General features: G+C 48.8%; 1 protein-coding gene across 1 annotated transcript in view; it reads left to right on the forward strand.

Annotated features, from left to right (window-relative positions):
• Positions 1-12,603, forward strand: part of trrap (transformation/transcription domain-associated protein) — a 170,496-nt gene that overhangs the window by 80,661 nt on the left and 77,232 nt on the right. The window contains exons 44-47 of the mRNA XM_078418086.1: positions 352-565; positions 1,531-1,656; positions 2,393-2,554; positions 11,009-11,208. Coding sequence (XP_078274212.1) covers positions 352-565; positions 1,531-1,656; positions 2,393-2,554; positions 11,009-11,208 — 702 coding nt within the window. The remainder of the gene's footprint in view (positions 1-351; positions 566-1,530; positions 1,657-2,392; positions 2,555-11,008; positions 11,209-12,603) is intronic.

Below are 12,603 nucleotides of genomic sequence, written 5' to 3' on the forward strand. Positions count from 1 at the left end.
GTCTATTGTCCACGCCGACCAGCGACCACCCTAGTTTTATGGAGACACAAGTATCTGCACTTTGCTGTTAACTGTAACGTGGAAGTGGCTGAGAGCTTCGTTCCCTGGTGCTGATGTCACCAATGATCTCTCGTGGACCAACCACATTGGTGCGACCATCATGAAGGCACACCAACGCCTCTACTTCCTCAGGAGACCTGCTGCCTCAAGAAAGGTCTCGGCCCCAAATGTCGCCCACCCATGTTCTCCAGAGGTGCTGCCTGACCCGCTGAGCCACTCCAGCACTTTGTGTCCTCTTTGTGTGTGCGCCAGCATGTGTTTCTACAATAATGAACGTCATGCCTGTTTCAGGAGCAGCCCAACCAGGCCAACATGGCCAACATCTGCACGGGGCTGGAGGTGCTGAGCTTCCTCCTCACCGTGCTCCAGTCGCCGGCAATCCTCAGCAGCTTCAAGCCGCTGCAGCGGGGGATCGCGGCCTGCATGACCTGCGGCAACAACAAAGTCCTTCGGGCCGTCCACACCCTGCTATCCCGACTGATGAGCGTCTTCCCCACAGAGCCAAGTACGTCGCACTGGAGAGAGAGGGCCAGAGGAGTGTGGGGAGAGAGGGCCGGAGGATGTGGGGAGAGAGAGGGCTGGAGGATGTGGGGAGAGAGAGGGTCAGAGGAGTGTGGGGAGAGAGGGCCGGAGAATTTGGGGAGAGAGAGGGCCGGAGGATGTGGGGAGAGAGAGGGCCGGAGGATGTGGGGAGAGAGAGGGCCGGAGGTTGTGGGGAGAGAGAGGGCCGGAGGTTGTGGGGAGAGAGAGGGTCATTGGAGTGTGGGGAGAGAGAGGGTCAGTGGGGAGAGAGAGAGGGTCGGAGGAGTGTGGGGAGAGAGAGCCAAAGGCATGTGTGGAGATGAAGAGAGGACCAGAGGATGTGGGGCGTGAGACAGGACCTGGAGGAGAGAGAGAGAGAGAGAGAGCGGGCTGGAGGGGTGGGGATGGGGTGAGAGCTGCAATAATGGGGAGACAGAGGACGGGAGGAGTTGGGGGAGAGAGGGCCAGAGCGGTGGTGTTTGTGTGAAGGCCAGTGGTGTGGGGGAGAGAGGGGGCCGGGGAGTGGAGAGGCAGGAGGGCCGGTGGAATGGGAGTTGGGGTGAGTGTTGGATGAGTTGGGAGGGAGAGCAGTGGAAGTGATGGGGAGATTGGGCCGGAGGGCAGGGAGAGTCGCGGAGAGATGGCCGGATGTGTGCGGAGGAGAGAGGGCAGATGGTGTGAGGGGTGGGGGGGGGGGCAGAGGTGTGCGGCAGAGGGCTGGTGGATAGGGGGGAGACGGGGCAGGGGAGAGACGGCCAGGGTTGAGTGGGGAGGAGAGAAGGTGGGGGGGGGGAGGGGGGGAAGGGGAGAGAGGGCCAGAGGAGTGAGGTAATCGGTGCGCTGGAGTGAGGGGCAAATAGGGATGGAGGAGTGAGGGAGGTTAAGGGGACGGTAGCCATCTTGATGCCGCACATTGCTAGTGCCACCTTCCCTGCTCTCCCCACCCAGGCACCTCGAGCGTGGCGTCCAAGTACGAGGAGCTGGAATGCCTCTACGCGGCCGTGGGGAAAGTCATTTACGAAGGCCTCACTAACTATGAGAAAGCAACCAATGCCAATCCCAATCAGCTCTTCGGTGAGTCGTGCAGAGCCATCGGCAACCCTTTCTTTCTTTCTCCTAATTAAGCTTTAAGGCGAGATGCAATGCTTGCAGACCACACGCCATGGAGTCGTACAGTAGGGGTGGGGAACAGGCCCTTCAGCCCAATGCCCCACCTAACCCATCCCCATAGCGAGCGCTGGAAACATCCTTGTAAATCTTTCCACCTGCACTGTTTCCAGCTTAATGACATCCTTCCTATAGCAGGGAGACCAGAGGTGAAGACAATGCTCCAAGTGCGGCCTTATGCAAGAACCAGTGTTCACAAACAAGAGGCAGCCTTTGTCGTTTGCAAAGTATTAATGGGGGTTTACTGACTGGTTGAGGGACTCTTTAATTTTAGACTTTAGAGATGCAACGCAGAAACAGGCCCTTCGGCCCACCGAGTCTGCGCCGACCAGCGATCACCCCGTACACTAGCACTATCCTACACACTAGGGGCAATGTACAGTTTTAGCATAGTCAATTAACCTACAAACCTGCACGTCTTTGGAGTGTGGGAGGAAACCAGAGCATCCGGAGAAAACCCACACGATCACAGGGAGAACGTACAAACTCCGTACAGATAGCACCCGTAGTCAGGATCGAACCCAGGTCCCTGCGTTGTAAGGCAGCAACTCTATCGCTGCACCACTGTGCTGCCCTGTGCCATACCCTATTGAAGGTGAGGTGGGTGGACTGTGTTTTATTGAGCTTGGCTTCTTACCGTTAGCTTTAAACGCTGTAGGTACATTGATGATCCTGAAGTCTGCTTGCAGCAACAACCCCAGCTACATCGACCGCCTCATCTCCGTCTTCATGCGCTCCCTCCAGAAGATGGTGAGAGATCACCTCAACCCACAGGCCACTCCCGGGGCATCGGAAACAAGCACAGGTAATGCCGAGGAAGGAACTGCAGATGCTGGTTTACATCGAAGATAAGCACAGAACGCTGGAGTAACTCAGCAGGTCAGGCGGCATCTCTGGAGAAAAGGAATAGGTGACTTTTCGGGTCGAGACTCTCTTCAGACTGAGAGTCAGTGGGGAGGGAAATTAAAGGTATGAAAAGGTTCAGAACAAATCAGAGCCGGCACTGGCCGATGTTGGCTGTGGAAGAGGGGATAAGGAAGGAAGAGACCCCTGGCTCTCAGTGTGAAGTAGGGTCTCGACCCGAAACGTCACCTCATCCTTTCCTCCGGAGATGCTGCCTGATCTGCTGAGTTACTCCAGCTTTTTGTGCCGAGCGTAGGTAATGCTGCTGCATTTCACTTTTCATTTTAATCTAGCCACTTTGTTGGAGTAAAATTGAATGCAATTCCACAGAGAATGGGATAGAAATGTCATTCAGCTCCTGATCATACAGCAGAGTGCGGCACGGTGGCGCAGTGGGTAGAGCTGCTGCCTCACAGCGCCAGAAACCAGGTTTCCATCCTGCCAACGGGTGCTGTCTGCACGGAGTTTGCACGTTCTCCCTGTGACCGCGTGGGCTTTCTCCGGCTGCTTCGGTTTCCTCCCACATCCCAAAGACGTGCAGGTTTGTAGGTTAATTGGCTTTTGTTAATTGTCCCTAGTGTGTAGGATAGAACTAGTGTACGGGTGATTGCTGGTCGGCATGGACTCGGTGGGCCGAAGGGCCTGTTTCCACACTATCTCTGAACTAAACTAAACAGTCTGTTGCTTTTAACAGCAAGTCAGTTTGATTTGCGGTCCAATATGTCGAATGAAGTTGTGAAGGGAAAAAATGTAGGAGTTAGATAATAAACATTTCAGACTTCAAGGTGCCCTGCATAATGTATATTTCAAGACTTCTTTTCTCCATTGATGTTTAAGATTGATGGGCTTGATATTGGATCAATGCACTACTTCAAAAAAAAGTCTGAAAAATGCTCAGACGTCAGTGCTGGAATAGATCTCAGCCAACACGCTTCACACTTTCATTGTACATCGGCAAGTGTATCTATCTAATGTCAGGGTGATGTTTGTGGAGTGAAGGGAACATGGTGTGCTTCCATTGAGGTTCCCAGAAGAAGAAGGTTCTTCTGAAGAAGGGTCCCGACCCGAAACGTCACTTTAGTTTTAGAGATACAGTGAGGAAACAGGCCCTTTGGCCCACCGAGTCTGCACCGACCAGCGATCCCCACACATTAACACTATCCTACACACACTGGGGACAATTTACCCTTATACCAAGCCAATTAACCTACAAACCTGCCCGTCTTTGGAGCGTGGGAGGAAACTTTAAGATCTTGGAGAAAACCACGCGGTCACGGGGAGAACGTACAAACTCCGTACAGACAGCACCCTTATTCAGGATCGCACCCAGGTCTCTGGCGCTGCAAGCACTGTAAGGCAGCAACTCCGCCACTGCGCCACCGTGCCGCCCCCTCTCACCCGTCACTTATCCATGTCCTCCAGAGATGCTGCCTGACACGCTGAGTTACTCCAGCACTTGGTGCCTTTTCCTTTTAAGATCACTTGGCAGATTGGCAAGTAGATGGACGGGGAGTCGGGCTTGTTCTTTCCACGACTACCTGGAGCACGATGATGAGATGAGTTTAGGAAGGAGGAGAAAGGAGCAGGGTGACTGGGGATTAGTGGGAGATTGAATTCAATTCAATTCAATTTGGAATTTCCAGTGTTCAGTTTTTCTGCTGTGGAAATGTTGTTTAGTGGAGGAGCAGAGTCGCAGTGTGACAGTGTGTGTGACTGTGGTAAAGGTGACTGTGCCTGCACGGAGGCTGGGAGCCCATCACATTTACAGAGTGCACATGGTTTAGTTTGGAGATACGCCATGGAAACGGGTCTTTCGGCCCTTCGAGTCCATGCCGACTATAGATCACCTGTTCACACTAGTTCTATGTTCTCCCACTTTCGCATCCATTCCCTGCACACTTGGAGCACTTTACTGAGGGCCAGTTAACCTACAAACGCACACGTCTTTGGGATATGGGAGGAAACCAGTGCACCCGGAGGAAACCCACGTGGTCGTAGGGAGAATGTGCAAACTCCACGTAGACATCACCCGAGGTTAGGATCGAACCCTGTTCTCTGGCGCAGTGTGGTAGCAGCTGTGCCACTTTGCCGCCCTGGTGGGAGAAATGGGAGCGCATTGAGGTGGGGGTTGAGAGGCGTGGAAAAATTTTAAAAAATGAGGTCTGGGGGAGTATTGCTTAAAATTGGAGAATTCAATGTTCGTAGTTGGATTGTAAGCTACCCAAGGGGAATATGAGGTGCTGTTCCTCCATTTTGTATGTGGCCTCACTGGCAATGGAGGAGGCCCAGGGAATGGGAAGGGGATAGGAGACTAAAATGGAGATCGACCAGGCCTTGGCGGGCGGACTGAGCGCGTGTCCGGCGAGAAGATTGAATGTCGGAGGAGTGCATGGCTGCGGGAAAGTTAAAGTTTGAGGAGATGAAGGGTCGATGAACACCGTTTAAACTTCCCAAACAGCTCTGAAACAACGTACTTAATTTAAGATTTTCAAACATGTTTGCAAGAAGATTAATGTGCCTGCAGCAAATTCAAGTAATACATCAACCTTAAGTGTTAATTAAATTGCAGTTATTGCAAATACACTCCTATCATGTTACAAAGATAGTGAAAATTCAACATGCTTTTAAATTTAAATTTCGTGTTGTAATAATTGAATCGAATGCTGTCTTCAGAACTCGTTTCACGTAGATTTCTTCCTCGTCCCCACAATCAAAAAATACCCTGCCCTAAGGGTTCAACATTGCTGCTACCTTGAGCTTTATTCAGACATTGTTGGGATTCAGAGACCTATGCATAACCCACCAGATTTCTGGTTGTAAAATCTCCTCTGTGGTAATTAATATTCAGCTAAAGTTAAATCTTTTGCGCAGAGGCAAATTGCAATGAATTATTAATATCGTTATCTTAGGGAGGTGTGTGAAGTCATGAGGGGAATGGATAAAGTGAATGCATCCGAGGGGAACCAAGAACCAGAGGACAGAGGACAGTGGAAGAGGGGAAGTGATTTAATAGGAACCTGGGAGGCAACCTTTTGACTCAGCAGATAGTGTGTATGTGGAACAAGCTGCCAGATGAGATAGCTGAGACAGGTACTTTAAAAGCATTGAAAAAACACGGGCATGTTGACGCATCGGTTCATGGATAGGAAAGGTTTAGGGGGAGGGGGGGCCAAACGTGGGCAAATGGGACTTGCTTAGGTGGGGCAATTTGATTGGCATGGTCGAGTTGGGCCGAAGGACCCTTTCAATTCTCTGACACTGCGATGAATTACAATTGAATTCTAGAATAGGTCAAAGATTCTTGAAAATCAAAGATTCAGCACGTCACCACATTAAACAGGGATTATTTGTGATAGAAGCTAAAGAAATGAGGCTATGCAGGGTCCTGCCATCGAGCACCCTTTAAAAAAAAATCTTAGTAACTACCAGTCATAAGAGTGTGAAGAAGGGTCGTGACCCAAAACATTGCCTACACATGTCCGCGTGACCCACTGAGTTACTCCATTGTCATGTTGTCAGGTTGAAAACCTACGAGCTAGGAGCTCGTGTTAGTGTTCGGAGCATGGACCCTTCCCCGTGCTGGTATCTGTGGAAAGATGACCGAGATTAATGTTTCAGGTCTGAAGAAAGGTCTAGACCTGAAAAGTCAGGATGGAACCTGGGTCTCTGGCGCTGTGTGGCAGCGGCTCTACCTGCTGCACCTCCCTGTTCCTGAAGCACTCTGTGTTTCCTCACGACTCTGGCATCTGCAGTCTCTCGGGTCTCGTAACGGCCAGCAGGTGGAGCTCAGTGCTCTCGTGTTATTAATGCATTGCCTACCCTCTGCTCCGCTCCAACCCACCAAACAAATAACTCCGCAGCAGAATAACTGATCACTGGAAATTCTGAAAATCTGAAATGAAATGGAGGCGCTGGTCGTTAAAAAATAGAGGCTTGGGACAGGTATGGGCAGCTGGGATCACATGGATCCCTGGAGCAGAGGGAACACAGGAGTATAAGAAAGAACAAGAGGGGGCCATGAGACTATGGGCTGCACTGGATGGGTAGATTGCATGGCATCCAGGGAGAGCTAACTGACCTCACGGAAGGAAGCAGAGGGTGATGGTGGAAGGGTGTTTATACAAGGGCGGTAGAGCTGCTGCCTTGCAGCGTCAGAGACCCTGGTTCGATCCTGACCACGGGTGCTGTCTGTATGGAGTTTGTACGTTCTCTCCGTGATCTGCATTGGTTTTCTCTGGGTGCTCCGGTTTCCTCCCACACTCCAAAGACATCTAGGATTGCAAGCTAATTGGCTTGGTAAAATTGTAAATGATCCCTGGTGTGTAGGATAGTGTCAGTGTGTGGGGATCGTTGGTCGGCACAGACTTGGTGGGCCGAAGAGCCTTTTTCCACGCTGTATCTTTAAACTAAACTAAACCAACCTCCCATTGTGTAGGAAAGAACTGCAGATGCTGGTTTAAATCAAAGATAGACACAAAAAGCTGGAGTAACTCGGCGGGACAGGCAGCATCGCTGGAGAGAAGGAATGGATGACGTTTCGGGTCGAGATCCTTCTTCAGACTTCCCACTGAGTTACTCCAGCTTTTTGCGTCAATCTCCCTTCCATCTACGCTCCACGCTGTCTCGGCAAGGCCGAGCTGCATTGCAGCTCCTTGTGTCTCCATTATCACTCAGTGGCCAGGTGTCTGACATCTAAAGAGAGGCAGCAGCTTCCGTTCAAGACGTGCAGCGCAGAATCCTTTTTTAAAAGTTCGACGGGAATCTCGGTAATTGGCTCCGCGAGTCTAAAGAACGGCTGTTCAACACGGTACACTTGTGCCACCGAGTGAAAGCAGTTCCATCTCCTCACTAATTTGTGTTTTCTTGGCCAAAAGTGTGAAGATGTCTAAGCAGGAATTTAATTTGCAGGAGCGCTAATTTGCTTTTGTCTTTCTTCACAATGTATTGCAATTATCAAAGCAGCCCCGACCTTGAAGACACGCGTAAAGAGCTACCTTGTCGTGACACTTACTGTCGAGACCCCTGTGCTGAGTCTTTACGCGCTAATTGCCTGGAAAATAGAATAAAAGAAGCAATTAAAAGGTGCTGACAAGCCTAAGCCTAAATGCATGACCTCTTTGTTCTTCAACGGGGCGGCAGTGTGGCGCAGCGGGTAGAGCTGCTGCCTCACAGCGCCAGAGACCCGGGTTTCATCCTGAATAAGGATGTTGTCTATACGGAGTTTGTACGTTCTCCCTGTGACCGCGTGGGCTTTCTCCGGGTGCTCCGGTTTCCTCCCACATTCCAAAGACGTGCAGGTTTGGCTTTGGTAAAATAGTAAATTATCCCTTGTGTGTTGGATAGTGCTAGTGTGCGGGGTGATCGGGCTGGTTGGCATGGGCTCGTTGGGCCGAAGGGCCTGTTTCTGCGCTGTATCTCTAAAGTCCTACTGATAGCTTTGAATTCTACTAGCTGTGCCTTTGCATGTCAGACAGTACATGAACAGGCCCTTCAGCCCAACTCGTCCTTGCTGACTATGCTATCCATGTTTAATGATGCTGTATTATCGCATGTGTCAAGGCACAGTGACATTCATTTTTTGCATACGAATCAGTAAGATTATTGCCATTCATAAGTACAATTTCAGGCAGTTCAGTTGCTGATGACATCTGGGAAGGAACTGCCCCTGAATCTGGAGGTGTGTGTTTACACACTTCTGTACCCCTTCCATGGGCATGCTTCCAAGATGGTGCCCTACACAGGTGACTATTTGCATGCTCGCCACAGAAGCAGACCTACAAACTCATAATTACAATTGCTCCACACTCTTAAAACTGTATACACTGTAAATGGATTGACTGTAATCATGTATTGTCTTTCTGCTGACTGGTTAGCACGCAACAATAAGCTTTTCACTGTACCTCGGTACATGTGACAATAAACTAAATTAAACTGAACTGAAACTCGTGCCTGATGGGAGAGGGGAGAAGAGGGAGTGGCCGGGGTGAGACTGGTCCTTGATTATGCTTTGTCCCAGATTCCTAGTCATTCTTTGTATCCTGCCGGCTCCACTTTAGTCTGGATCGGCCACTATTGTAGCTTTTAAAGACTCCATTCAACTCTATAAAGTCCACAGGGCTCCACGATAAACCTGGACTTGTGTTGCAACGTGGTTCTTGGCTAAAGGCTTTGGAACCTTTTGGTTGTCGAGCAGCTGCAGTTGTTTTTCACACCTGGTTACTGAGTTATATTCGAGACACAAGAAGCTGGAATCTCGAGCGAAACACCAAGCGCTGGACTAACTCAGCGGCTTAGGCAGCATCGGGATCCTCCTTACGACCCGAAACGTTGCCTGTCCATTCCCTTCACAGATGTCTCCTGACCCGCTGAGTGACTCCAGTACGTTGTGTTTAACTGAATTATATTGATTGTTTAATACATCAATACACTCTCGATACTGCTTTCATAGAGAGTTAAATTACCCGTCCGACAGCAACTCATTTCTTTAGAAAAATGACTCAAAGTGCTGGAGTAGCTCAGCAGGCAAGGCAGCACCCGTGATGGAAATGGTGTGGTGGCCATTGGGGTCAGGACCCTTCTTCAGATCCCAGGGTCTGAAGGGATCCTCATTCTGGGTTCTAACCCAAAACGTTGCCTGTCTATTCCTTCCATGGAGGCTGCCTGACCCGCTGAGTTATTCCAGCACGTTGCGTTTGTTATATTTTTTGCTTCTTTCATATGTTAATATTAACCAGAGGACAATGATTTAAGATGGAAGGGGGAGGGGGTGGGGAGGTGGAAAGATTCAATAGGAACTTGAGAGATAACTTTTTCCCACAAAGGGTGGTGGGTATATGGAACAAGCCTGCTGGAGAAGGTAGTTGAAGGTACTATCACAATGTTTAAGAAACATTTAGACAGGTACGTGGATAGGACAGGTTTAGAGGGATATGGGCCAATTGCAGGCAGGTGGGACTAGTGTAGACAGGACATGTTGGCCGGTGTTGGCAAATTGGGTAAGACTCTATGACTCTATCACATGATTTTAATTATGTATAGTCTTTCCGCTGACTGGTTAATGACAGCTGGAAGCTTTTCACTGTACCTCAGTACACGTGACAAAGCTAAACTAGAAAAAACACAATCTCGATATTGCTCTCATTGAACAGTAAATTAAGAGTCCAACTGCAACTTTATTTTGGCACACATCCACCGCTGGATTGCCGTGGACTGTGTGGTTCAAGAAGGCAGCTCAATGCCACCTCTTTGAAAGAAATTGGGGGTGGACGATAAATACTGCCCTTGCTCTCAACGCTTGGCCTGTGTCCTGTTGCTGTACAAAGCAATGACCACACACTCAACTTGATACCACTAGATGGTGCTCCAAACAGAATATTGTGTTCAATTTTTGAACACAGTGGTGGTGGAGGCAGATACAAATGTTTAAGAGGCTTTACTATCGGCACATGGATATGGAGGGATATAGATCATGTGGGGGCAGAGGAGATTAGTTTATCTTACCTTCATGATCTTGCCATCGGTGCCCGGGGCGGCTCGGCCGCGGGGCCTTCCATCCCCTTGCGGGGGCTGTGCGTGTCGGTTGCCTCGGTAGGGGTCGAGCTGCCTGTCCGTGGGCGCGGGGGGAAGAGAGTGGAAGTTTTGTTGCCTCCATCACAGTGAGGGGGTGTTTGGAGTCACTGTGATGGATGTTTGTGTTGGGGTCGTGTGTCCTGTGTTCTTTTCTTTTTTGCTGTGTCTTGTGACTGCTGAAATTTCGTTCGGTATTTATACCGAATGACAATAAAGTTCTGTTATACTGTTATACTGTTATGTTATGTTTGGCACAAAATTTCTGGGCCGAAGGGCCCGTTCTTGTGCAGTAGTTTAGACTTTATACTGAGTCTCACAAGGATTGTTGGTTGGCGTAGACTCAGTAGACCGAAAGGCCTGTTTACAAGAACTGTATACTGAGTCTACGCCAACCAACAATCCTCGTAAGCTAACATTTACACAGTAGGGACAATTTTACAATTTACTGAAGGCAATTAACCTACAAACCTGTACGTCTTTGGAGTGTGGGAGGAAACCGGAGCTCCCGGAGAAAACCCACGCGATCACAGGGAAAACGTACAAACTCCGTACAGACAGCACCCACAGTCAGGATCGAAGTCGGGTGTCTGGCGCTGTTAGGCAGCAACTCTAACGCTGCGCCACCATGCCGCCCACTGGCACCCAAAAAGACACTGTTTTGCGATCTCTATGTAGAATTATAATGTTACTGTCGTTTGGTAACACACATGAAGTAGGGCTTCCTACTCCTATCGTGCTACTTTTCCTGCATGGTATTAACACGGGGAAATATATTTCTCTCTCACAGTCACGATCGAGTTGATCATGCTAAGTCTGGAGCTCGTGAAAACCCGGCTTGCTGTCATGAGCATGGAAATGCGGAAGAACTTCATCCAAGTCATCTTGACCTCTCTCATTGAGAAGTCACCCGATGCCAAGATTTTGAGGGCTGTGGTGAAGATAGTGGAGGAGTGGGTGAAGAACAATTCCCCCATGGCAGTGAACCAGGTGAGAACAATACAGACGGGCTGCGCACAATTACCAATCAAAGTCAGAGTAGCTTGGCCACAATCATTTACAGATTTGTCAAGAGTCCAGTTTAGTTCAATGTCATGTGTACAGTGAAAACGTAGAAATTCCTCAATCTTCTTAGAAAGTTTTTTTTTCTGTCATAAATTATATTTAGTCCAAATGTGCACGGGAAAAATATGAGGGTCATACATCATGGAAACTGATCCTTTAGCCGACTACGTGGCTTTGGGGCAGTAAAACTTGTAAATTGTCCCGCGTGTGCAGTGTGTTGGGTGATCACTGTTCGGCGCAGACCCAGTGAGCCGAACGGCCTGTTTTCATGCGGTATCGCTAAACTAAACACATCTGAGCCAGCCATCAAGCTCCATTTACACTGCTCTTACAATGGTTAGCACGGATTCAGTGGACCGAAGGGCCTGTTTCTGTGCGGTGTGACTTTATCAGAATTCGCTAACAACATCTTGGAAGTAAATGACAAAATTAATCAAGGAATTTTAACATAAATGCCACCAAAGGTCTTTCTGCTAGTATGTGCATGATTATATATAAATTAATCTTTACACTTATTAAGTACTACACGTCTATGTGCAGAAAATTAATTAAAACTGCATCATTATATGGAGGCCTCAATTTTAAGTCGTTATTTTCTATAAATGACTCCTGCACATTTTGTAATACTTAATTGGGGGAAGCTGATGTTACGTTTCATAATTCACCACATCTTGATTACATTTAGTGATGTTTCTTGAAGGAGAAGACCATATTTAATTGAGTCAAGTTTCTGATTATTGAAAGGGGCACTGGTTCCATAATGTTGGTGGAAATGATGGAACAGAACATTTCTCCGAGACCGCATTGTTCAGTGCTCATGTATGCGGGCGGCCGGCCCTTGCATCTGCTAATGCATTGTAACCACAATCACTGGCGGTTCCAATCATTATTAATGTTTCAGGCGCTGTTTCCCAATATTACTGTTGCTTATGTTACTGCAGTGTTAACTATGCATGGTGATTTTCCCCAACCTAAAGCCTTCCCAACCTTGGTTTAATTCATGAGCTTATTTGTGTGTTTTCTGGAAGGTCTCACAGTGCCTTTGATTTAAACTAGCATCTGCATTTTTTTTTACTACTCAGTTTTGATATTATTGGGTTGTAAGTCAAGCTGCTTGCTCAAGTTGCCCAATACCTCATCATATGGTGAATAATCAACCCGTCATACTGCGTTTAGTTTAGGGATATAGCACGGCAACAGGCCCTTCGGCCCACTGAGTCCTTGCCGACCAGCGATCAACAATGTACAATTATACCGAGCCAATCAGTCCACAAACCTGGGGAAAACCCATGCGAGGTCACAGGGAGAATGTACAAACTC

Source organism: Rhinoraja longicauda, chromosome 21 (genome assembly GCF_053455715.1).
Source record: "Rhinoraja longicauda isolate Sanriku21f chromosome 21, sRhiLon1.1, whole genome shotgun sequence".
Classification (NCBI taxonomy): Eukaryota; Metazoa; Chordata; class Chondrichthyes; order Rajiformes; family Arhynchobatidae; genus Rhinoraja; species Rhinoraja longicauda.